Below are 25,777 nucleotides of genomic sequence, written 5' to 3'. Positions count from 1 at the left end.
GATTTATGTTGCTTATTTACTACATGTTAAGTGTATGTAACAAGATGCAGGACAACTAGCTCTGTAACTGGCTGTTGAGTGAATAAGCCTGCTAGTTAGAGACAAGTAATCAAACTTTTGTTGACATAGACTCCAGTAATACTACTGCAAATCCTGTAGCTCTGTCAAACCTTCACAGCAGGGCTTAAGCTGAAAGCTGTAACATTAAACATGTCTGGGTTTGGATCAAAGGCCTCCAGATCATTCAGAAAGTCATCAGGATTCTTAGACATGCCCCCCCCCCCACTTTCACATACAGTTAGGTATCATGTTCTCACAGGTATTACATTTAAGCTCATAGCCAAGCCCTCTCCAGAAATGGATGCATGGCTATGAATGCATGTTCTTGGATCTGTGAAATGAAACTTTATATAAAGTTTAGCAAGATTTATACACCACTATAAATGCATACGCTCTAAGCAGTTTACATGAAATGGTATAAAGTATTCATAAAAAATAGCAGTGGGTAGAATTCAACATTGTGCTAAGGCAATCAATCCATCATTGGAAATATTTGGGGTTGCCAGATGAAACAGTCTCTCCTTTCCTTCCTCAGTGCAGTTTTGCAGGTTCTATCAAACCAATCAGTGAGGCTGGAGTGGGGGGGGGGCAAATAAAAATAGACTTTAAAAGAGTAGGCATAATAAAATTATCAGAATTATCTCTGAGATCATCTGGAGGAGTGTCATTAGTTGCCCCTTGTGTTTCAGAAGCCCAACTAGTTTCAACCTGAGGGTGGACATTTAGTGTCATCGGTCCCATGCTGTCGGAGACTTTTCCAGCTAAGATTCAGCTTCTAGATTCAGCTGGTATCCTCACTGAAAACTTACAGGTATCTCTTTGAAGACTGTTCCTTGTGTCAACAGCCCTTTCAGTTGTTTACACTTTTTAAAGATAAGCCAGTCATTTTTATGATCATTCTGTATTGTTTTCATTTTGCTTGTAAATTTTGTTGTACACCCTACTGATATTTTATGCGACGGGTGGGCTATAATTACTAGCATAAATAAAAAAATGGATAATAAATAAGAATATAAATAAAATAAACAGACTTTAAGAACAAATTTGCATGTTAAAATTACATTTCTTGACAGGCTTGCCGGAACAAAAAAAGTTTGAAGCAGAACATATGAACTATGGGAGGGATTCATTTCTCTTGATCAAAATAGGGACGTCCTATTCCTTAGTAATAATTATTTTACTATTTATACTCTGCCCATCTGACCGGGTTGCCTCAGCCCCTCTGGGTGGCTGCCAACATATGTAAAACCATAATAAAACATGAAACACTTAAAAAGTTCCTCATTCAAGGCTGCCTTCAGATGTCTAAAAAGTTGTATACAGTAGTTACTTATTTCCTTTGTTCGGGTTCCGCATAACTCAATACCCGCCAACCTTTCTCCAATGTAAATAGGGATCAAATCAGAAACCTGGAGGGCTGCTATAAATTTGGGGCCGTCCCTGGAAAATAGAGACACTTGGAGGGTCTGCAGTCTGCACTGGTCCCACTGATGTCCATCTGAACTCTGCGAAATGTGCCACGTTCACACGGAAGCAGATGCCACAGATTCCAACCCCACCTGCTCGCGAAGTCAAGTAAGTAAAACAGCAGCCTTAATGCCAAGCAAACGTGCAGCGCAGGGCTGGCGCCACAATTCACGAGAGCGCCATTGCTTTCTGAGCGCTGCGGAGGCTCTGCCAAGCGTCTGCCTCCTGCCCTCTTCCCCTAGAAGCCGCTCTGCCACTTCTCACCTCTATAGTTGAACCCCCCTCTACACTTTGCATTGGAATTGCCAGGTGCGCGCGACTCTTCCATTTCCCCCCCCCCACACCCCTCTGCGTGATGGATCTCTCTGTTCAAGGGCCAACCGACGCAGGGCGGCGAACTAACTGCCTGCCTGTTCCTTCCCCTCTCCATCTCCTCCCTTCGGAAACGGCGACGCCGGGATAAACCTAAGGGATTAAAACAGCCCATGCCTAAATTTTCTTTCTGAGCCCCTGTGGACCGACCCTCTCGGCTTTCTTCCCGCGCCAGGATAACTCAGGCGACTGTGTGGGCGAACCCAAACTGGGGAGGGCGGGGACGGAGGCGAGGGGGTCCTTACAGAGCGGGCGGAACAGGAAGTAGAGCGGAAAGAGAGCGGAGGGTGGGGCGGAGCTGTGCTGAGACGGGGTAGCTGCGCACTGAGTCGCTTCCTTACCTGGGGCAGCAGCCGGGCCCGAGCGCCCCGGAGGGTTCGCCGTTCGCCGCCATTATTATAATAATCACCATGCCTCTCTTCGCCTCCAACCCCTTCGAGCAGGATGTGGGTGAGTCCCGGCGGGTGGGAGCTGCCGCCCACCCCCTCCGCCTGGGAAAACGGGGTCGCTGGGCTTCAGCAGGCAGTCCTACGTGCCCACGGGAAAGAGGCTCCGGGGCGCCGGGCCGAGGCAGCTGACCCCGGGGCGGGGCGGGGCCGGGAGGGAGGGAGAAATGAACTCGGCGGTCCCTGTTTCCCGGCAGGCTCTCTTGGGCAAGAGGCCCGGTGACACAACCGGCAGTTCCTGTTAGCCCCTGGGGACGACGTTGCAGCAGCGCTTCCTGGGTGGGGGTCCCCGCGTGGACCAAGGTCGAGGGGTGTGACCCTGGGCTCCCTCGTTCCTTTCCACCACCACCCCGCCCTCACAATGGTTTTGGGTTACAAACACTAAAGGAAGTCGCAAGAGACCTTTCGGGGAGTTTTTGTTGCGTTGAGGCTGCAATCTTGGGCAGGCAAATAAGAGGGGCGTCTAGTGTTGGGGATCGATGTCTGGGTGGAAGCGGGCACCTCTTAAATCTAATAGGGATTGGTGGTGGATGTCCGCAGGCGCTCAAAGCTGCGGCGCGGTTATTCCTCTCCCTGCCTTAGAGAGTTGTTTGGCCCGTTTCTTAGATACTGTACATAGAGAAATTGCGTTCGTTTATTCCCCAGAGCTTGTGCTCCTTCTATTAAATATCTCGTTGTCTGTGAGCTATCTAGAGCAGGCATCCCCAAACTTCGGCCCTCCAGATGTTTTGGACTACAATTCCCATCTTCCCTGACCACTGGTCCTGTTAGCTAGGGATCATGGGAGTTGTAGGCCAAACCATTTGGAGGGCCGCAGTTTGGGGATGCCTGATTTAGAGGGATAAGGGCAAAAGTGTCCCCCCCCCAAAAAAAACCCACCCATTGTTCTAGGCGCATTTTTGCGACAAAGAATTTCATGAGTGCCAGCCATTTCTGAGTTCTGCGCCTAAGATTTCAGATTAAGACTGTAGAGTGGAAGGAAAGGAGGACCTTTTTCTGCCTCCCCACTTCCAGCAACTCTCTGAAAACTGGAGAAGAGACCCTGTTAAGAATATTGGTGAGGTAGGCAGGAGAAGGACTAGACTTAAAAATAAACGTAATATTTTAGCTGTAGTTCATTCATTTTCAGCTTTGTAGTCTTGTTACAAAAAATCACGCCTAGACATTCCGTTGTTGTGCCAATTACCCAGGTTTAAGGTGCAATTACCCAGGTTTAAGGTGCAATTACCCAGGTGGCGCTGTGGTTAAACCACTGAGCCTAGGACTTGCTGATCAGAAGGTCGGCGGTTCGAATCCCTGTGACGGGGTGAGCTCCCGTTGCTTGGTCCCAGCTCCTGCCAACCTAGCAGTTCTAAAGCACGTCAAAATGCAAGTAGATAAATAGGAACCGCTACAGCGGGAAGGTAAACGGCATTTCCATGTGCTGCTCTGGTTTGCCAGAAGCGGCTTTGTCATGCTGGCCACATGACCTGGAAGCTGTACGCCGGCTCCCTCGGCCAATAATGCGAGATGAGCGCGCAACCCCAGAGTCGGTCACGACTGGACCTAATGGTCAGGGGTCCCTTTACCTTTTAAGGTGCAATTTAGCTCCTAGCTTTCATAGCTCAGTTTCTAACACTGTCCATCGCCTGGTGCAAGAAATTCTAAGACGAACAAGGGTTTTAAGCTGGCAGGTAGTTCCAGCAGTTAAACTACTGGATCACTTCGTTCATATGCATTCAGGCCATAATGGTGCTGGAGACAAAGATATGTGGCAGTTTCTCATGCAGTTCCTTCTCCCATTATATCATATTGACTTAGCTGTTCAAATAAGTGGGAGTAGGGGACTGGGGAAATAGGCAGGGAGTCCTGCATGGCTGACCTTGGTTTGACAACCTAGACATTGCAAGAACAGATATGCTTGTACCAAAACATCTGGAAGTATCGAGCCCAGGCTCCTTGCACTCATTTGCCTTCTGTGTGAAGGTACAGTTAACATTATTCAAAAACAGGCTTCTAGAGATTTAATCTTAACCTTGTGCCTTCCTGTACTTTCACTGTACTGTCTCACTCGGTCAAATAAATGTGTTTTGGATCTTAAATAAATATTGTTAGTGGTCTTGGTAATGATTTGGATGCCATGATTTAAAGCTCAACATATCTGGAAGGAACACTGCACCTGGAGTTTATTAGTCAACAGGCCATATATCAACAGACATGACAAGACACTTTTCTCCTCATTTACAGTGACATCAACTGTGATCAGCTGCTTGCTTTTGTCATTCCTGGTTGGTGGATATTTTGAAACCTGAGAACAGGCACCTTTTTTTACAAGCTGTCTTGTGCTGTAAAAGTTGTGAAATTAGTGGCATTAACCTCTGTGTGTCTTTCAAACTTGGGCCTAAAGGGAAAAAAGCATTGCTTCCCACATTCTCTAGTAGTATCTGCAATGGGATTTTAAATTGTGTGTTTCTGAAACCACTATTTCAACAAAAATGTATAAGGCAGGAAAATAGTATTGAATCCTTTCTGTAGCTTCCCTGCACACATATGCGTGTACTGAAGTTTATTGTTTTTGACAATTATTCTTTTAGATCTAAGGGGTTATTTAAAAATCACAGAGGAATTGGATATCTTAATAGTCTATTGTAGATGGTAATTCAGATACTCTTAGAAAATGTGGGAAGCCAAAATACATGGATGACAGTGCTATCTTCTGCTAGAGGTTCAGCTGTTGAGCTTCCTTGTAGGGAGTTGAACGCAGATGGACTTTGATTTCTGGCACAAGCTCTTCTTCAGTCAACATTATTAAAAGCATACACCAGTTAAATCAAACAAAAAAGTTAAGTGATTTGCTCGCTCTTCATAAAACACCATGAGAGTGGAAAAGATAGGAATGTACTGTAGTTGGGGAAAACCATTCTCTTACGATCCATTCCTTTTCTGTTATACGGAGATTGCTTTACAGTATATGCATATAATAGAGCAATCTGGAAACCTATCAACCTTTCATGTCAGATGATAGGATCCTGTTGGTTCCTATGTCCTTACAGAAAAAATATACGTGGTTCAACAACCTTTGCTTTAGGCTAAGCAGCTCTTTTTCATGATGGCTGGTTACATACACACTGAGTTGATAATATAGAATACCTGAATTAAGTGGAGAATGAATTGGCATTTCTATTATTGGAGACCAGAATATTTAATTGAATTAATTACCAGAAACTAGCAATTTTGCTAGATCACTTAGTAGAAATGTGAATGCTTTAAACATGCTGATCATCTGGATGTGTTTTGTTGAAACCTGCAGTCTTTTTTTTATAAAAACAACAACAACTTGTTACAAGCGCCGCAACCCCAGAGTCGGACACGACTGGACCTGATGGTCAGTGGCCCCTTTACCTTTTTACAAAGTAGTCAGGAGCATATGCTTTAGAAATTGGTTCACAATTATTTTTTGTTTTGTCGTACAATAACAGACACCTTTTATGTGTTGGCGGCTACCTTTATTTAGTATTTGGATCTAAGAAAATATAAGATGATTACCGTAAGTCACTATAGTCCTCTGTTTTTTCTCCAAACCAAGTAGATCCCTATAAGTATGCATTGCCTTGCTAATTTGCATAATATCTTGTTAAACTGCACAAGTTTAACATGGCTCTCCATCTGGCAGGCATGTTGTTGTTAAGAAAGGCAGTTACAACTCCAGTTAGTGCAAAGAAACAGGTGTTGTGTGTATAGCCCTAGCTTAGTGAGGTACCACACACAGAAAGGGATGCTGCATTGATAGCTGATCTTTTATCTCTCCTTTACCCGCTGAATAGTTGATCAATGCAAATATGGCTTTATGATCACAGTCTTAGCAGCTGAGTCAGGGGAAGGAACCATGTACAGTACTTCCTACAATTTCTGCTAGAGACAAACACAAAGATGGAAGCATTGGAAATGGGAACAAATGTGCATGTACTCAAATTAGAACCTTTCCCATACATTTATTTAAAGTATGATAGTTCTTAGTACGAGTCCCCCCCTTTTTTTAACTGAAAAGTTGATATTACTGTGATTATCTAGCTTAATCAAGTATGTTGAAGTTAATGGAAGTACTGTTTGATTTTACTATGTATGGGCCTTTCCCAACACAGCTACGCATCAGGTCTCACTTTTATCTGAGCTTCTGATAGTTACAGCACAGTTCACTTTTTCTGAATGCATAAATAGGGGGTATGGTTTACTCCACCATCACAAAAGATTTACTTTTAGAATGGATAAGAATTCTTTATTCTTCTAGGAGTACCACCCCTAATAGTTCTGCTTGAATCAACTGTTCTGCATGCGCCTCCTGACTGGAGCAATGGTTGAGGCAGCAAAGCAATTGGCATTTCCTGTGCTACATCTCTTAATTGGGGATGACTTGGATGCAGAAGTAGGGCAGCAGGAACTGTATCAGGAAGGGACAAGACCAGAGGGTTAAACATTCCAAAATGAAACAGTCAACCTACTTTTGTGGGTGGATATTTCAGGCACACAGGAGCCTTTGATTTCCTGTGCCATACAGCTTGGAACTTACTGCCTTAGCATGGGGATTTGAAAATTGGTGGATAAAAATCAAGGCAAAACTTGAATACACTTTTTTCCGAAACTCTGTGTATGTGTGTGTGATATTTTATTAAAGGTTTTTCATAATACAATAAGATCAGATCTTGAGAGTCCCATACATTGCTCAAAGATATGGCAGAACAAAATGTTGCCCTTTCAAGAGAAATTACAGTTTTCACAAGGGAAATGCCTCATTTATTTGCCTATGATTTCCGAGCACTAAACAAAAGTTCCGTGAGCCAGTGCTGGTGCTTGTTCAAGCTTTGTTTTGTCTCTACTTCTTGCCCAATAAATGGGTTGAATCCAGTTCACGCTGTTGTGCAAGTGCTTTGGAGCCAGCAGGAGGTGTCCATTAAAGTGAAGGGAGTGTTTTTTTGCCAATTTCCCCCTTCCTCCTGTAGTCCTGAACCCTCCAGAACAGATTCTCAGGGAAGCTGAGAACCGCAGGAGGTGGGTTGGGTCGTCTCCCAGCTTCTAGTCCAGCTCCACAAAGCAGAGAATTAAGTCCAACGCTTCCCTAAGATGCAAAGTAGTTATTTGATTTGTAAATATGTTTAAGAAGTTTTAAGTTGTTGTCTTAAAAGCAGCAACATTACTTGCTGTAAGCCAATCCTGCTGTAATCTCTTCTCCATTATATTATGAAAGAACTGAGAATTTTAAAACTAAATTCTTGTGCTGCAAACTGCTTTTTGGACATAATCATACTACAGTTTGGTTAAAAAAAACGTGAATAACAGATACATTAGATTTATACCCACCTCTAAAGAGTTAATGTACAAAAATCCACATGTTTACACTTGGGTAAAGCAGGTATGAAAGATATGCCTTTTCAGACTAAACAGATCACATAAAATGATGACCTTGTAACTGCAGTTCTGTGGGGAGGTTTTTTCCATCGCACTGAAAAATGTGTGTCTCCTTATGGTGGGAATGAAAAAACTGCTTCTGAAGTTTATAGCTTTGGGAGCATATACAGAATAAAAAGCAGTTGTTTTGCTAGTGGCAGTTCTAAACAGAGAGTATGTGTGTTTGGAAAAGGTGTTGATTCTCAAAGCACTATTTTTCTTTATAGAAAAAGCCACAAATGAGTACAACACAGCTGAAGACTGGGGAGTTATTATGGATATATGTGACAAAGTTGGAAGCACTCCTAATGGGTAAGACACTTCGTCCTGTCTGCCAGCTCTCGCTGAATGTCATTTTATGTTTCTGCTGAGTAATCTGTGTTTCCTGTGCCCAGATCTGATAGGTAGCTCTATTCATTCCAGTCAATTTAGGCTGGTGTAAACAGTAATGTGCTTGTGTTAAAATTTGTCTTTTATTTAAAAAAAAAATTAGATCCATTTAAGATCCAAAGAGAAAATGTAACTAGGTCACTTGAGAAACTGTCCAGGTTGTTAAGTAAATTCTCTTTCTGTTGTGAAGTAGCAGAACCTTTTAAACCTAGAGTTTCCAGTAAATGCCAGTGTTGCTTGGATGAACTTTTTTCCCTTGTAATTGTCTTCCAGAACTCTTGGACTCTTGGTTCTCATTCTTTTAGGCAGCTTTTATTTTATTTTTTTATTTTACAAAACAATGCATGCAAGATATATTTGCTTGCTTTCAGACTAAATTATAAGAAGAAGAAATATGTTGTGCTTGGATGTGACTGTGCTTTATTCAAGCTTTGAGAGCATTTGGTACCTATTCTGTTTGAGCAAGCTAAAATATATATACCAAATTGTGTTTAATGATATTGCTTTATTTTTTTTTAGCAGTCCACCTTCTAGTGGCAAATAGCACTGCCTAACTTAAAACTACAATTTTGCAAGTACTAAAAGCAGCCAAAAGACAAAGGAGAGATGAGGCCTTTTCAGACCTTCAAATTCTGTATTGGATGTGAAAGGGGAGCAGAGATGCATCTCCTGATTGACAGTATGTGTGCAGTTTATAACCCTAGTCTTGCGGAGAAAACCTTTAGTGTGTAGGCTGTCTGAACACAGATCCTAACAATGTGTGGAAGAAGGGGGTAATTAATACCGGTAGGTGTGATCCAGCTTTTCATCCACACATTGACTTTATGCAGAATTTGAAGGTCTGAAAAAATGGCTGTTGGAACTTCCCTTTGCAACATGAATGGTAGGCTTGTGTCCCAAAACTTTGGTTTCCAGTGTCTTTTTCCTTCCAATATTTCCTATCTCCTTTTCAGTTAAGTCAAATGTGGGCAATCTTGTTGATATTCCTTTGGAGAAGGTAGTCGGGGTGTATGTGTTTGTGTGATGATAGTGCATCCCTTTCTCAAACAAGAGTTTACACCCACCACCACCACCACCCATTCACACAAACAAACACACACTCCATCCTCTCCCCCTTCTCTCTCGCATACACACAATCTGGAGAGATGTGTGCCACTGTTTGCCACATATTTCACGTTGCAGGCTCACCCAGTCAATGCCAGAGAAAGAGGTTTGAGCAGGCAAGTATAGCCTGCCTGATGGCCCTTCTCTTTCTCCACTCCATGGTCTGCTCTGTGAGAGTGGGGAGGTAGCCACCAGTCTTGAGAAGAACAGAGTTGAGTGAAGGAAGTGGGAAGACGCTGGCTCTTCCACCTTCAACTCTGCTCTTTTTAAGGCTAGCCACCCCCATCCCATCAGCTCTTCGTGTTTTCAATACAACTAAGAGAGAAAGCCCTGGAGTCCACAAAATAATGGGATGTCTTCCCCATTGCCCAGAGCAACCAAAAGTCACTCCAGGTGTCAGAAGAAGGGGATGGTCAGGGAAGATGCCCAACTTTGGGTGGCAGTGACAGGAAGATTTGGGGAGGGAGGGGAATAGGCCTGCAGCTTGCCAGCATGCGGATTAAGTGATTTAAATAAGAGTCTGAAAAATGATATTGTTTTATCCAGAGCAAAAGATTGCCTCAAAGCCATTTTGAAGAGAATAAATCACAAGGTACCCCATGTTGCTCTGCAGGCACTAACTGTAAGTATAATACATAACTTATTTTGTGAAAAGGGTTAAAACAGTTCTTTTTAATCATAAGGCAATGCTAGATGATCACTTTTGAATCTTATTTAATATCTGTAGATGATGTAGTAAATCTTTGTTGTGGCCAATACCTTCATCACTGCTTACATCTTGTCTTTTATGTGGTTATTTTCATCTACTAATTTTTGCCCTCAATTTCACTTGTTAGCTATTGGGAGCCTGTGTTTCAAACTGTGGAAAGATTTTTCACTTAGAAATTTGCTCTCGCGACTTTGCCAGTGAAGTACGAGTTATTGTAAACAAGGTAAGGTTCTAATATGCTATCGTACATATTTAATAAAAGCCAAAGGGGAGAAATTCATTATTATGGTGTCTATAGATCTGTCCAATACACGACTGATATTTAACTTAGGTTGCAGAAAGGGACAAATTAGGGCAGAGTGATGAGTGGAAGAGGCAAAACCAGGCATCCCCAAACAGCGGCCCTCTAGATGTTTTGGCCTACAACTCCCATGATCCCTAGCTAACAGGACCAGTGGTCAGGGATGATGGGGATTGTAGTCCAAAACATCTGGAGGGCCGAAGTTTGGGGATACCTGGGCAAAACTATACAAAACCATGAAATACTTTCCCACAGTAGTATTCCATTATGGACTGCAATGAAGAAAACGTAACATGCAGTATCTGAATTGACAACTGTCATGCAGGAATAACAGACTGTGAGAAATCAGGTAGATCTTAACCCTGCACAGTAGTAGAGCCGGAAGAGCAAAATATTTGCACGTAATCTCATAATAAACCTGAGTAATGGTATTTATAACCAGCAGAAGCCAGTGGGGCTGTGTTGCTCATCCGTCTTCTGAATACAGTGTGTTGCTGCTGCAGCAGCAGGGAACTCAACACAGTGCAGGCCCAGTGTGAATACAGTGTTGGGCGTGTTGGACTGGCTCTGCTGCTGCATCTGAGCCACCCTACCACTGCCTTGTCCCATTCCCTCTCAGTAAGCAGCAGCAACATGCCCCATTTGGAAGATGGGGAACAACAGCTCACACACCCACCCCAGCCCCCAGTTCTACATGCTGCTATTGCGTATGTGAACATGTATTATTAGTTCTGCATTGACCTCTAGATTTTAGTACAAGGCAATTTAAGCATATGCCATGATGCAAAGCGCTAGTTTAGCCATGTTCAAGGACCTGCCCGCGCCTAATGGCGTTTCTTTCCTTCAGGAGGCCTTTCCCCACCTTAAGCAGCAGACCCTTTCACCATTTCCTTTTTTGAAACTCCCCTCGGTTTCAGAAGAGGTGTGGCGCAAGCCCCAAATCCCCTTAGGCCTTCAGAGCTCATTTGGGTGGTTCTTTGGATCCTAGCCACAACGCTTTAAAAATCAGAATTTGCCTTGTAGACTGTGCTATAAAACCGGGCTTCTTTGTGTCTTTTTAGGGTCACCCTAAAGTATGTGAAAAGTTAAAAGCTTTAATGGTTGAATGGTCAGAAGAATTTCAGAAAGACCCACAGTTTAGTCTAATATCAGCAACTATTAAATCTCTTAAGGAAGAAGGGGTTACATTTCCTACCTCTGCATCACAGGTAAGAGGCTAAAGTTAAATCTGTTTCGGCATGTTTATAATTTTGCAGATAGATAAGGACATTTTAAGTAAAACGCAGAATATTTTGACATGCTTGATTTTCAGTAAATTCCTGGTTTTCATAGTGAGACAGAATTTTATCCTTTAAACTATTATCAAATATATATTTCATCCTTTTAAAAGATTTTTATTTCCTGGCTTGTTTACAAATATTTAAATATACTCTGTTATTTAAGAAATGCTATTAAAACAACATAATTTTATACTATGATCCTTATTGCCAAGATGGAGAACTGTGGCATAGCTAAACTCATGACCTTGATGAATGCAGATGCATATAGTGGGAACTTTAAAACCAAGCCCCACCAACTGCTGTTTATTGTATATAGTCTTATCGATCTGCTAATGAATTCCAAACCTCAACAAAAAGAAGGGATGAGGGGGCTGTGGTAGCACTATGAAAAATCAGTATGTGTGGCAAATTATTTGCCATTCAGGGCAAAAGAAACAGGAGGAGGACATCACCAGGTGCTAGAAAGCAATGTATTTTGAACAAATACTCTGGTCTAATGCATTTTTGGATGGGAAACTTTTCAAGGTCTGCTCTGCTTACTCGGTTACTGACTTGGGTCACTCTGGAGGCAGTGAGCAAAGGTGCTTGGAGTGGGGGGAATCGTTGATCAGCATTACTTGTAACAGGTCTAACCTGGATGTATTGCGATGCTAGTACCAAATACTGACTCTACCTTACAAGGTTTTTGTAAGAATTACTGAGATAACGTAGATGAAGCGCTTTGAACTCATGAAATACATTATAGAAATGCTATGTGTTGCTACCTGCTCTTATCACCACTTCTGCTCCCACACATTCCCTCTTTCTTAGCAAACCATGGGTTTCAATTGTTTCTATCCTGGACAAACTGTGGTTTGCCTCAAAATAGGGAGCCAAGGACCAAATTGGTGTGTGCAAATAATAAATAAATAAATAAATAAATGTTTATACCCCGCCCATCTGGCTGGTTTTCCCCCAGCCACTCTGGGCGGCTCTCAACTGAATATTAAAAACACAATATAGCATTAAACATTAAAAACATCCCTAAACAGGGCTGACTTCAGATGTCTTTTAAAAGTAAGATAGTTGCTTATTTCCTTGACATCTGACGGGAGGGCGTTCCACAGGGTGGGCGCCACTACCGAGAAGGCCCTCTGCCTGGATCCCTGTAACCTCACTTCTCACAGTGAGGGAACTGCCAGAAGACCCTCGGGGCTGGACCTCAGTGTCCGGGCTGAACGATGGGGGTGGAGACGCTCCTTCAGGTACGAGCGAGCAATTGAGCCCAAACTCATTCACATAATACTTAGCCTTAGGTGTAACTCTCTTGAGGCTTAAGTTGACATTTTCTCTAGAGACAGTATATACCAGGGGTAGGCAACCTAAGACCCATACGGGGGTCGTTTAACTGGCCCACGAGCTGCCCGCTCTGCTAGTCTCTACACGCTGCGCTAAACCAGCGCGGTGCGTGGACTCGCTTCTGCGATGCCCGAAATGGCGCCTGCGCATGCTCAGACGCTGGAAATTGTGTCTGTGCAGATGCCGGAAATCGCGGCCCACGGAGTGATCTCCGCTGGAGTGAACCGGCCCAGGCGTGGTAAACCTTGCCGATCCCTGGTATATACCATGACCTTGTGACTGAAATGCCGGAAATTGAGATGACACTGAAGATGTTCCTACCCAAAATATGTGTTCCTAGCACCTCTTGAGATTCCAGTCCTTTCTTGTTTTAAACAAGTTTTAAAAATGCTTACCACAAGGCAGCTACATTAATATCACTGCTGTTTTTAAAGTACAAGCAAATATAGAACTTTTTCCACTTGGTGTAGCATATTAATATTGCCAGTTTCTTTTTCAGAGTCCCTCAGCTGTTGCCAAGAATGGTGCATCATCAAGCAAAAACAAAGAGGATGAAGATATAGCTAAAGGTAAAGTATTAGTCACCATGTATCTTGAGCGATATAACATTTAAAGTGTTTCTAAGCTTATGCTTGGAGATGCGTTTTGATGCCTAAAATGCACAACACGTTCCATTTAAAGAAGACTGAACAATGAGGTGAAAAAGGGTTAGGAAACGGAAGACACAGAGAGGAGTAAGCCGTTATTTTCTGAAGGTGTGGGGGGAGGGAGCAGGAAAAACTCAAGTTTTGTACTTCAGAAAATGCATATTCGTTTGGAGCTATTCTTCCCCTCCATTGAGCTCTTGGGATGCTTGTCACTTCTAACAATTTTCTGATAGTGTTGTCATTCTGTTATGCTAGTTGTCAAGAACTGACATTGGTTTCTAAAGCTTGTAAGCAGATTGAGGTCTGAGACCTCACACGTTCATAGCAGTGGTGAACGACTTGAGAAGCTCTTTGTGAGCTGGAGTAATCCAGCTAATTTACACAAAATGATATTTTGTACATTTAACCCCACTTGCATTTCCTTCTTGCCAGAGTAGCCTTCTTGAGAAATATTGGGTTATGCCTCAAGTTTAATGAACATCTTTTTGCCTCTTTGTTTTGAATACTTTAATATTTTCCCATCAACTTATCAGTTTGTAGTTAGAAGCTCTGGAACTTCAGTTTGCATGCACTGTTTTTGGGGTGCATCAGTTTAAAGTGACTTGCAAGCTGTAAGCTTTTAGTCCTTACTGTATATTGCTATGGGCCCTGTTGAAGAATCTGCGTGCAGATTATTTCCTGTTGCTTCTTTAAGATCATTGTAAATAGCGGGCTCAGTCAGTCAAGTTTCCCAACAATCATTTTGCTTACCAAACATTTGACTAATACTTGGTTAATCGCTAATGTATTTGCAATTCAGTTTTTTATCTGAGATTTTTTATCTTCAGATTTTGTAATTTGTATGATAAACTGAAACCGGTTTAGACCAACTATTTCTAGCTGTGCTATTATTATTATTATTATTATTATTATTATTATTATTATTATTATTATTTTAAAAAGCCATACTATGCATCAACAACCTTTATAGCATTGGTTGTTATTCTTATTTATTAAATTTATATACCGCCCTCACAGGTCTCAGGGCAGTTCACAGGATAAAATCAGAATATAAAAACACAAAATTCATAATCAAAAGAAAAACAACACAGTAACCCCCCCCCCATGGTTTCCCACAGGTACAAAAAGAATAGGATCCTTTAGATAGTGCTATCTCCACCATCCAGAATGCCCCCCGACAGAGAACCCTCATTGATCCACATTGGATGGGATGGAGATTACAGTTTGAATGCCTTATCATCCCTGTGTGATGTGAGGAGTTCGTAATAACCTGCTGCCTTGTTTTTACTAGGTTTTCTTGAGCATGGTTTAAGAGAGGTTCTGAGACTTCATCTTTTAACCCAGTGCTGGGATTAGTACCCAGTTCACACATCCTTGTATTAAAAAATATGCTCCATGCAACACAGTTGTGAGCTAGGATCTCTGCATGCCTTGGACCCTAGGAGCTAGATGTTGGGAAGGGATCTCAAGTTTATTAAGGTTGAAGTGTTTGAGGTTTTTATGAAAACTGTTTTATCTGGGTTTTACCTTTATTACTCCCCCCCTTTTTGGATTCCACTATTGCAGTGTTTAGCACTTTATTAATATCCCTAACAATAAATAAATAACTAGTTGCCTTATGGTAGAAAATAAAACTGCCATTAACACATTTCATCTTTATTTGGAACTCTATAAAAGGCATTTCTTTGTTTTCCAAACCATAGCTATTGAATTATCTTTGCAAGAGCAAAAACAACAAACAGAAACAAAACCTTTATACCCACCTGTAGAAGTTCACCCAAGCAATCAGAAAATTTCAAGAAAGGTGCGCGCCTTATATGACTTTGAAGCTGTCGAGGACAATGAACTCACCTTTAAGAGTGGAGATATAATTGTTGTTTTGGACGACAGGTATGTTATACTTTGAGACCTCTATCTGTAGAGAGGGCTGCTGAACTCCTTTTTTTTACTGTTTAGGGAAGTTTTTTAATGACTGATGTTTTAATGTATTTTTAATCTCCTGTTGGAAGCTGCCCAGAGTGGCTGGGGGAGACCCAGCCAGATGGGTAGGGTATAAGTAATAAATTATTATTATTATTATTATTATTATTATTATTATTATTATTATTATTACTCTGTATGGGTTGTAGCCAACAAAGATCCATTGATATCAATGAACCTAAATTAGTCATGCCCATTCATTTCACTAGATCTACTCTGAATATGACTTAACATTGGATACCACCGTGTATGCCATACTACTGCATGCTCATTATGCTTTGAACCCCTGTGATCATTGTAAAACTTCTTTGGACACCCAAAAACCATTTAGATCAGGCACCCCCAAACTGCGGCCCTCCAGATGTTTTGGCCTACAACTCCCATGACCCCTAGCTAACAGGACCAGTGGTCGGGGATGATGGGAATTGTATTCCAAAACATCTGGAGGGCCGAAGTTTGGGGATGCCTGATTTAGATAAATTCTTGAATCTTTGTGGGGGGTCTCTTCTCAAAATACAAGGGGGTTCTGTGCTTGATCAGAATTTTCATGTGTGTGTAAGCCACAAGGAACCCTTTGAGGCAAGATTAGCTTATATTCACCTTTTCATCTCTAAACTCTACAACTCTACTTTGCCCATCTTCCCAGGCAAAGGGTGTCATCCATTGGCGCCTGTGTTCTGGAGAGCCCCAATCACCTGGCCCAGATGGGGGAAGAGCGCAGGTAGGGGGAGAAGAGAGGCAGGTCCTGTTGTAAGAGAGGAAATTTGCCCACACGAATTTCATCAGTAGGATTGTTCTTCAATTGCAGGAACACACTCTTAAGCCAACCCAAAGCGCCAGGCTGCAGTATTGGTTTGGATAGAAGTTCTGTTGAAATTAATACAACTTTGAAATAGAAATTTTCTGGATTGTGATATGGACTGATACTGTAGGTAGCTGTCCCAGCTTTTGAATTGTAGAGCCATTTATTTATCTCCACCACCAGAAGTGTTCTTTAGGAACTATGTGTGTTGTGTTTTGTTTTGTTTAAAAAACAACAACGAGGTGCTTCCAGAGGTTTACTGATTTAAAAGCGCTTCACTCAAGTCTTGTGGAGGAAAGCATGGTGACTTTCATGAGCCTTAGACTTGTGTGATGTCCCCTCCCCTTTCTTTCTGCGTGGCTGCGAGAAATAGTTTTCACTGCCACTTTCAACTAACTGGTTTATAGCTGTGTCTGAACCTCAGTTAATCTTTATGGTGGATTATTTATTTATTTGGGTCCTGCTTACATGCCTCAATGGCTTTTGAGCGGTTTACAGCTATAATATCAATTATGAAATACCCATGCATAATTAAAACACACAATAAAAATTCTCCTTCAAAGCATTTAAAACATACATCAAAACAAGCAGTTTAAAAGTGCAATTAAAGCAATTAGATCAGGAAGTTCAAGTTCAGAGGAATGCTTGTCTAATGAGGTGTGTCTTCAAAACCTGGTGCAATGCCAATACTGGCAAAATTGGCTGGGTTCAATTTGCTGCTCTTAATGCCCTAATGCCCTTAATTGGGCAGAGGAGCAGAAGGTTGATTGTTGGGCAACATGCTCCAGAATTCTTAGGGACTTTTAAATATTAATAATGTACGGTAGTAGTAGTTGTTGTTATTATGCCCCTCCCATCTAGCTAGGTTGTCCCAGCCGCTCTGGGCAGCTTCCAACAAAAATACAGAGGCAAACGCCTGAACACAGCGATACTTACATGCTAATCCATAAACCTGAATGCAATATAAGGATTGTATATTAAATGACTCAACTGAATTTGTTTATTTCATTCATTGTTTCATTTGTTTCAACCTCTGAGGTTTTGGAGAACACTTGTGAGATTTAAGCATTAGAGAAAACAGTGAGACGGTGTCAAATGCACACAGAGAACAAATATTTAGGCTTTTGCTTCTACGGGTTGTTTTTTTTTAGGAGGGTTCTTTTCAAGTGTTTTCTTGTGTCAGTTTGGTACCTTGTAGCAGATGCTGGGCATTTGCAAATCTGTCCCTACAGTGCTTTGCTTGTCTCGCAGAGCAAGCGGTTGTGGTTTGTTTCTGTGGCTTTTTTTTAATGGAGCTATGAATGGCAGAAGGCAAGTTATAGAAAGTGTTCACTTGTAAATTAGGAGCCTATCCTAGGGATTTGAAGGGAAAGGGGTGAGGGACAGTATATTGCAGTTGACTGTTTTGTGTAATAAAATGTAAATCTTTATTGCTCAGTGATGCCAATTGGTGGAAAGGAGAAAATCACAGAGGAGTAGGATTGTTTCCATCTAATTTTGTGACCTCTAACTTAAATGATGAGCCTGAGTCAGGTAAGCCGAATAAAAAAAAGTGGTATTGAAAGCACTTTAAAAGTCACACATAAAGTATTATTCCAATTTTATGTGGGAACATACTATGGAATTTAATGACTTGTCCAATGTCACTAAGTACCCTGGGAATTGGCTCTAATCCTCTTGACTCACAATGCCTAATTGTGCTCTGATTGCTAAATCGTTTTTACCCTATGCAATATAACAGAAGATATTGCATTTTTATGAGCAGTAACTTCCCATATGTCTTGTCAGTGGCATTCTTATTCCAAGACAAGACTATTTCACTTGCTGTGAAGCCACAGATGGAGGCGGGATGAAAATGTGAGAATAGATGGTTCTTAATGCTTTGTTGCAACCTAATCAAAAAGTTTGGTGTTGCCAAACGAAAACATTGAACTATCACAAGTCAAACTGCTAAAAGTCATGATATGAAATGACTTTTAATTTGCCATCTGGGTTTTGAGCTCAGGGCAGACCGTGCATTTGTGTTTTAAAAGAGGTGTAGTATGCCACAAGAGCAGAATTTAAAACTTACTTTCCCGTGTGTGAAGAGTTACTGCATGTAGGAAAACTTAAGCAGAGATTTCTATCCCAGCCTGTAGCTGAATTGGACTTGGATTTGTTTTTATAGGCATTTTTATTGTTGGGTGTTTTTGGTTTTAATTTGCTTCAGGGTGCTTTATGGGAAGTGATTCAGAAACACAAACAAACAAACTACTTGGAAAACATTTTAGATTGAGAAATTCATGCTATCCTGTTCTTTTAGCTGCTACTGTGGAGAAAAGTTCTGCTGAAGACACAACAGAGGAAGTTACAAAAGCTGAGCCTGAGCCCGTTTACATAGATGAGGTATGTGGTTGCTTTCAACTAGTACAACGTCTCATTAGATACTACTTCCCTGAAGAAGCTATTGAATTTTGACTGAGTTTGGGAACTTTCACTCCTAAGGGTCGTGCCTGCCTTTCTAGTGATGTTTTTCTTCATCTTTCAGAGTAAGATGGATAGGGCATTACAGTTACTCCAGAGCATAGATCCATCGGACCCTAAACCTGATTCTCCTGATCTCCTGGATTTAGAAGGTATTTTTCATTGCCGATAAATGTGCTAGCAGTCCTATTCCATAATCCATTGTCCTTTGTTCAATAAGCTAAGTGGCAGTCTGGGAGAATGGTGGGAGGTGAGACTCCTCTATCACTATGCATATCAGCCCCATTTATATTGCTTGCAGTCTCCTCAGCTATGAACATTTAACTGAACAAATATCAATATTTGTATATTCTCAGATATCTGCCAACAGATGGGTCCCATGATAGATGAAAAACTAGAAGAAATTGATAGGTAAGACAACCGAGCAATACGTGTGAGTAAAATGGGAATGTATGCTTAAGCAGCACATAGAAGACTTAGGACTGTCATGTTTTCTCTAGACCTCTTTCAACTTATCCAGGCTTGTTTAGAAGCTTGAAACAAGACATTAGCTTTGTTGTGCTTAGGCCATGCACAAGCAAAGAAGAGGACAATTCAGGCTGCAAATAGGTTTGGAATGTGGGACTCTTTCTGGGTTCACTAGAACCCACCTGTAAGATGGTGTAGGTCTAGTCATCTTAATTTGTTTCTGCGTTCCCAGCAGGTGACCACTTCCTGCAATTTGGTTGAGTGTTGAATGAAGGCATAATGGGGGAGGGATATTAATTATGAGGGTACCGCTATCAGTAGAACAAACCAAGTGGATTTTGCTCTCTTGGAAACAGAGATAAATCCCAATTATTTTCAGCTTCTCTCTCCCACCCCTCACCCCCTAATGTTGTTTGGGTAACTTATAAACTTAGCTGTTGAAATTCAGAAACCCTGCAGATTTAACAGTCATGTCTCCTGTCATAGCCTGAAACTATATTGTCCCCTCTTGATGGAGAAGTATTGTGGGGGTGTATAGCTAAGTTCTTACTTAAACGGTTCTGGGAATTGCTTGTGTAAAACTGCTAGCTATCTTTAGGAAGCTCATGTATCCTGTAGAGCAGCCTTTGCCAACATGGGAACCTCTTGATACTTTGGACTAAAGGTGCTATCATACTCAAGCCATCATGGGCAATGGCTGGCAATGGTATGAGTTGTGGTCTACAACATCTGAAGGCATTTGGTTAAAGAAGGCTGTATGATAACTATGGGAACTGAGCAAAGGGTTGGATGTGTTGCAGGGAAGCATGATGTAGAGACTCCTCCTTAGACTTGGTATTGAGAAGCAAACACCTTCTTTCCAAGTCACTTCTTAACCTCAGAGGTATTTAATTTATGCCAGGCTGCACATTAATGTCTAGCACACGGGCAAGTGCATAACTGCAAACACTTGACTTAGCACTCTTTTTGAACTAGGAAGCACTCAGAATTGTCTGAACTAAATGTTAAAGCCTTGGAAGCTTTGGAGCTCTACAACAAACTGGTGAATGAAGCACCTATGTATTCTACATACTCGAAGATGCATTCATCTGCACCCTATCCACCCACGTCCGCTGGTGTTCCAATGCAGGTCAGTGTCCCTAGCAAGGATTCTTATTAAGAACAGTTGTTTGCAATGTGAGGATGGGATGAGATTTTAAGATTTCCGAATCCTGGTGCGTTACATGTCAACATACACTTAAGCCAAACAGCATTGATAACTACTATTTCTCCCACAGCTACGGTATTTCTTTTTTAACCCATACCATATAGTTAACAGATGTCGGAGAATGCTTTAATTGTAAATTTCTTTTAGGCTTGGGTCTAAAGAGGGGAGTGGGTGGGGGGAAACTTGATGTTCTGTGTTTCCCCCTGAATACACCACCTCCTTCCTGGTGGAGCTACAGTTGGGTGGCTGGGGGTGTTGCGATCCAAGCCAGTAAGTTTTCCAAGTTAAACATGTTTTCATTGTAGCTTTGCAAATCAGGTGGATAGATTTACTTGTTCAAGCTTTACATTGGTGAGCAGTCTAGTCAAAAGGCTTGGGGGTTAGCTGATATACGGACTTAGGAATTAGGCATACTGCAGTACAAAATTTTGGGTGATACACCAGCATTGCAATGTTTTTAAGTTGACACCAAATAATAAATAAAATAAAAGAGATCTGTTGGTGCACATGTTTTGAGTTGTAGTGTTGAGATTTTTGACAATGAAGCGTATCTTGGAAGGACAAAGGAGTGTTTTTCCAGTAAAGTATTGATTTCTCTTGCTTGTTCCTTTGGCCTACAAGTTCTCTGTGTGCTGAATTAAATAACTTGAAAATTCACTCCAAACATTCATGTTTGCTTTAATAAACTAAGGGAATGGGGAGAGGAAAATGTGCAGGCAATAATTAAGTGCAAAGGGGGGGGGAGTGGCTGCATATATTAGGTGGATTTTACATAATCAGTGTGGAAAGAATAGTTACTATGGTAACTGCCACATCAAAGATGATGCATTTAGCTATTATGTATTGCAGTGAACTCTTTAAAATGATAGCAGATTGATTATATTGGGGGTGTAAAGGAAATTATGAGTATTAGACATCTCAAATTCTAATATTCCTGTCACTTGAAAATAATGCTGCTTCCTGATGAGGATTAAAAACGAATGATAGCTATAGTTAAGGGGCCAACAGTCATACTAAGAGCAGCCCCAGTGAAATCATTGGACAAGCCAATTTATTTCAGTGGGTTCAATCTGAGTGTGGTTTAGATGGTTATCACCTTAAGGTACTAGTAGAATATGGCTTTTGATGGAACAAGACCTGAATATTTTATTCATTAGACTTTTTCCTACTCTTCTTCCAAGGAGCTTGGAACAGCAACCATGGTTTTCTTCCCGCCTACTCTATCCTCATAGTAACCTTGTGAGGCAGATTAATTTGGGAAAAATTATTGCCTAAGGTAGGCATAGGCAAACTCCGGCCCTCCAGATGTTTGGGACTACAATTCCCATCATTCCTGACCACTGGTCCTGTTAGCTTGGGGTGATGGGAATTGTAGTCCCAAACATCTGGAGGGCCGGAGTTTGCCTGTGCCTGGCCTAAGGTTACCTGGCAAATTTTGTGACCGAGTGGGGATTTAAGCCTATGTTTAACCACCACATCGTGATAGAAGCTTAGAGGAAGCTGCTTGAACCATGATGGTGCAATAATGACCTTGATGCTGTGCTATAAAATACCTGCTCTTTCTTTCTTTGTATTCCCTCAAGGAACAATTCCTGCGAGTTTTAAAAACCACAGCTTTAGTGCAGTGCTTTTTACCACATACAAAACTGGCCATAGCTTTTGTGTGTGTGCTACCCCCTCTTGGTTTTTTAGCTGTGCAATGCAGACTCGTAATGTTGTTCTGTTTCCATTGCAGTCCTATCCCATGCACCCTCACAGTGGAAACTATGTGGTCCATGGTGTTCCTCAAGGCTACAATCCAGGAAGTGATCAGATTGGTCCACTGAGGTCCTTGCCGCCAACTATAAATTCTTCAGTAACTTCTCAGCCTGGTCAGGCAGCTTATTTAAGGTATTCCATCAACGAGGCTTTATTGAAGACGTCTTGCAAATGGTGTAATCTTTCTAGGGTTGCCATTTGTTTTGCATGTTGACACAATGTCTTTTTTCTTTTTGTATTTCAGCACCGGTCTAGAATCCAGTGCTGCTTACATGAACCAGAATTCTTGCCTTCCACCTGCTAATACAGTCCCTTATGCCCAACAAATGGGTATGCCTATGGATATGTTCACATACCAGAACAATGCATCCAGTTTGCCTCAAGGAACATGCTATCCAGCAGTTCCAGCTCATTCCCTTACACAGCAGCGAACAAATTACCATCAACAGCCTCTCCTGTGAAAATGCAGTCTGTTCCTGGAAACAGTTTTGGATGTTGCTGACCCTTGTCATTTAAATTGTTCCTCCATTGATTTAAAAGGATGCTTCTGCTCAAGGGAAAAGACAGCCAAGCAATTTCAAAGTTTAAAAAGTTAATTCAAGTTTAACACACTCTTTTTTCTTGCAAAGCTGTTTAAATAAGAAGCTGCTAATGTGTTAAAAGGCCTTCAACACCCTGCCTTGCATAGTGGTCTATCGGCTCTACTCCCTATTTATAATGAAGCCTCACTAGAGTAACTTTTCCTTGTGCTACGTTTCATAAGAAAAAGCTTGAAAGCAAGTTTATATGTGCAGCTCTTCATGTTCATTCTTTCCAGAGTTTATTAATGACATTGTTTTTATGGAACCTTTTAAGTCTGAAGTGGTATCTTGAAACCCAATTAGTTTAGCTAATTTGCTTTTCAGTTTGCACCCCTGCTAGATCATCTTAACAGATTGCATTTTATGATTGTACAATAAAGCAGTTGTGAATTTGGGAGAAGAAAATTTTGAATGACAGCAGTTAATGGACTTTTATGGTTTCTGCCAGATTGGATTTCTTATTTGCATTTCTCAGAAAACTAGTGCTACTTATTGCTGAGGAGTAGTTCTTATTCCCTGTCTAAGAAGAGAAGAGTCTCAAGATTGCATTTTTAGTATGTAAATTAATTTCCAAGCACAAGTTACTCTGATGGAACGAGACCTTTTGCTCTGTCTTCTCTCTCTGCTTTCATTCAGTGGTTTTGCTGAATACTTATTTGCATGAAAGAGAAATCTTTCATATTGGGAAGACAACATTTATGCCACAATTTATTCACAGCAGCGATCTAGGAGCAGATGTCATCTTCTTGGCCTCAACTAGCAAATACACATTTTTAAGAGTTAAGCATATAAAATAAATATCATGTAAAAATATAACTGCCGTGTTCAGGGATCAGAAAGACTCCTGCCCTGACAGAAAATGAAAGGAAAGATTCTGTGTTTTCTGTAGGTTTATTAATTCCTTGTTGACCATTTACTTATCCAGCTATTTAACATAATCATCTTTAATATATTGTTTATAGGTTACATATGGATGAACCATACTCTGCAAGCAGGGTGGGTAGTGAAATGAACTAATGATTTAGCCTGAGGAAAAGGTAATGATGGCACACACGAAAAGCGAAAGGCATTTATACTTTGGTTTCAGAGCCCTTCTGAAATACGCATCGTCTGTTGTACAAATACCTGTTACTTCATAGTGAGGTCTGTGTTTGTCTAACTCAAACCTGCCTGTTGTCAAGTGGCCCTTTCACTTCCTATACTGGTGCTAAATAGGCTGTTCAGAAGCATGTTAGTGATCAGCTGCAGTTCCATTTTGGACCAATATGTTTGTGTGTATGTGTGTTTTTCTTCTGGAACACTTGCTTAGTTGATCATCTAGCCATGGTGGTTTCCTTTTTGTCTAGAAATGGTGTAGAATGGAAAATGGGGCTCAAATTAGCCATTTCTGTTTTCAAAACTGAATTAGTTTCAGAAGGTGTTCTTTTAGAATCCTTATTAAGAGCAGGCCCAGTTTTCCCACCGCCACCTCTCTCAGCCCAAACATTTGATAAATGAAGTGAAGACTTTTTGATGAGTATGTAACTCCTTCATATTAATAAATTACATAATCAATTTTTTTTGATTCACAATCTTTGATACTACATTAAGTGGTGCCCAAAATTTGACTGTGATGTTAAGCTGAAGCAACCTTTTTCATGGTATTTTGTTCTTTATATATAATATATAAATAGTATGTGTGTGTATATATATCCACTTGTCTGATATTTTATACACAACATTATATATACTCATTCTCTAAAAAAAATCAGTGAAATTTTATACATAGCTGCATTTTGCATTATTGCTAGTTGCTGTAATCTTACAAAACATTTATGCAGGTTGTATATATGTATAAATTCTGATGTTGAAATTGTGTATTTAGTGTACTGGTGACAATGGGATCATCTTTCCCTCTTCTCTTTTCTAGACTAAAACATTATTTATTGCTGAGGTGTGATCATAATTATGCTGCCAAAGGAACTGACTACAGATTTCCACAGGGCCCAGACTCCATTGACATCAATGAGTGCTTAGCTATTGATTTGAATGGACTTCAGAATGTACTGCAGGCATACACCTATTTTTATATTAAAAGCAAATCATTTGCTTTTCACATGTTAACTATTTAAGTAGAAATTCTGACAGTTTGTAATAAGGGTGGTATTGTGCTTTGTTTCATGGGTGTTTAAATAAGGTACAGTTTCTTCTTGGTCATTTTCTTACCTTAAATTGTATAAAAATATTTTTCCCTATCTGAATGTTGCCCAAGGGCATTTGTCCAATCCATATTGCCACCTGTGTCAAGCTGCTTCGTCTTCTTCCTCTTTTTTAAAAAAGGTTAACACATAAAATTAACAATAAGTTCCCAAGACCTCGGCATCTATATGCATTCCAGTGTTTCTCTCCCACTCCAATAAATATTTAAATGGCTAATCTTCTAAATCTTTTGCTTTGTACACTTTCTATGCCCTGCAAACATCTAGCATAACCTGCTGAAAGATTGCCAGTTAAGGGATGGCTATGTCATGCTATAACTGAAGACCTTTCCCTTATTATCTATGCATCATTTCTCAAGATAAGCGTTTTGCAGTGTTTCACAATGTTAAGCATAACCAAGTTTTCGTTGCTATAAACTTAGTTTGTACAAGGCTTGACTGTCTTTCCCTTGGAATAATCTTAATCCTTCCATAGCAGGAGATTAAATTATTTTGCTCTTGAGCTAACTGGTGAAAGGAAAAGGGATAAAACGGAGCACTGGAATTGGTGGAATGCCTTCCAAATATGTACTGTTCAAGAAGTTCCCGTTCTGGTTGCTTGTCCATGTTCAGACTTATGTTTTCTTCCCGTACCACAAAATACTTTCTGGGTGTTTTTACACGATACTATGTTCAAGCAACTGTCAGTATTAACAATTGGAGATCTGATCATATTAAATATCCATCCAGATTCTTGACTACAACATGTTTGGGCTGACTTGGGCAAATAAAACTTGTTTAACAAA

General features: G+C 40.9%; 1 protein-coding gene across 2 annotated transcripts; it reads left to right on the top strand.

Moving 5' to 3' along the window:
- Positions 1-2,165: 2,165 nt before the first annotated feature.
- Positions 2,166-25,777, top strand: STAM2 (signal transducing adaptor molecule 2). Of its 2 annotated transcripts, none has more exons than XM_035131637.2 (14): positions 2,166-2,349; positions 7,994-8,078; positions 9,807-9,882; positions 10,097-10,192; positions 11,332-11,478; positions 13,388-13,457; positions 15,305-15,425; positions 17,756-17,850; positions 18,620-18,702; positions 18,845-18,932; positions 19,137-19,191; positions 20,224-20,377; positions 22,191-22,345; positions 22,458-25,777. In XM_035131637.2, exons 1-14 carry the CDS (start codon positions 2,310-2,312, stop codon positions 22,672-22,674), a joined length of 1,482 nt encoding a protein of 493 aa, XP_034987528.1. In that variant the 5' UTR covers positions 2,166-2,309; the 3' UTR covers positions 22,675-25,777. The 2 variants fall into 2 exon arrangements, with proteins under 2 accessions (XP_034987528.1, XP_034987522.1); XM_035131631.2 differs by having other exon boundaries at positions 15,239-15,425.

Source organism: Zootoca vivipara, chromosome 1, assembly GCF_963506605.1.
Source record: "Zootoca vivipara chromosome 1, rZooViv1.1, whole genome shotgun sequence".
NCBI classification, from domain to species: Eukaryota; Metazoa; Chordata; class Lepidosauria; order Squamata; family Lacertidae; genus Zootoca; species Zootoca vivipara.
Note: the sequence above shows the minus strand (reverse complement) of the source record. Positions and strands in the feature narration are given on the sequence as shown.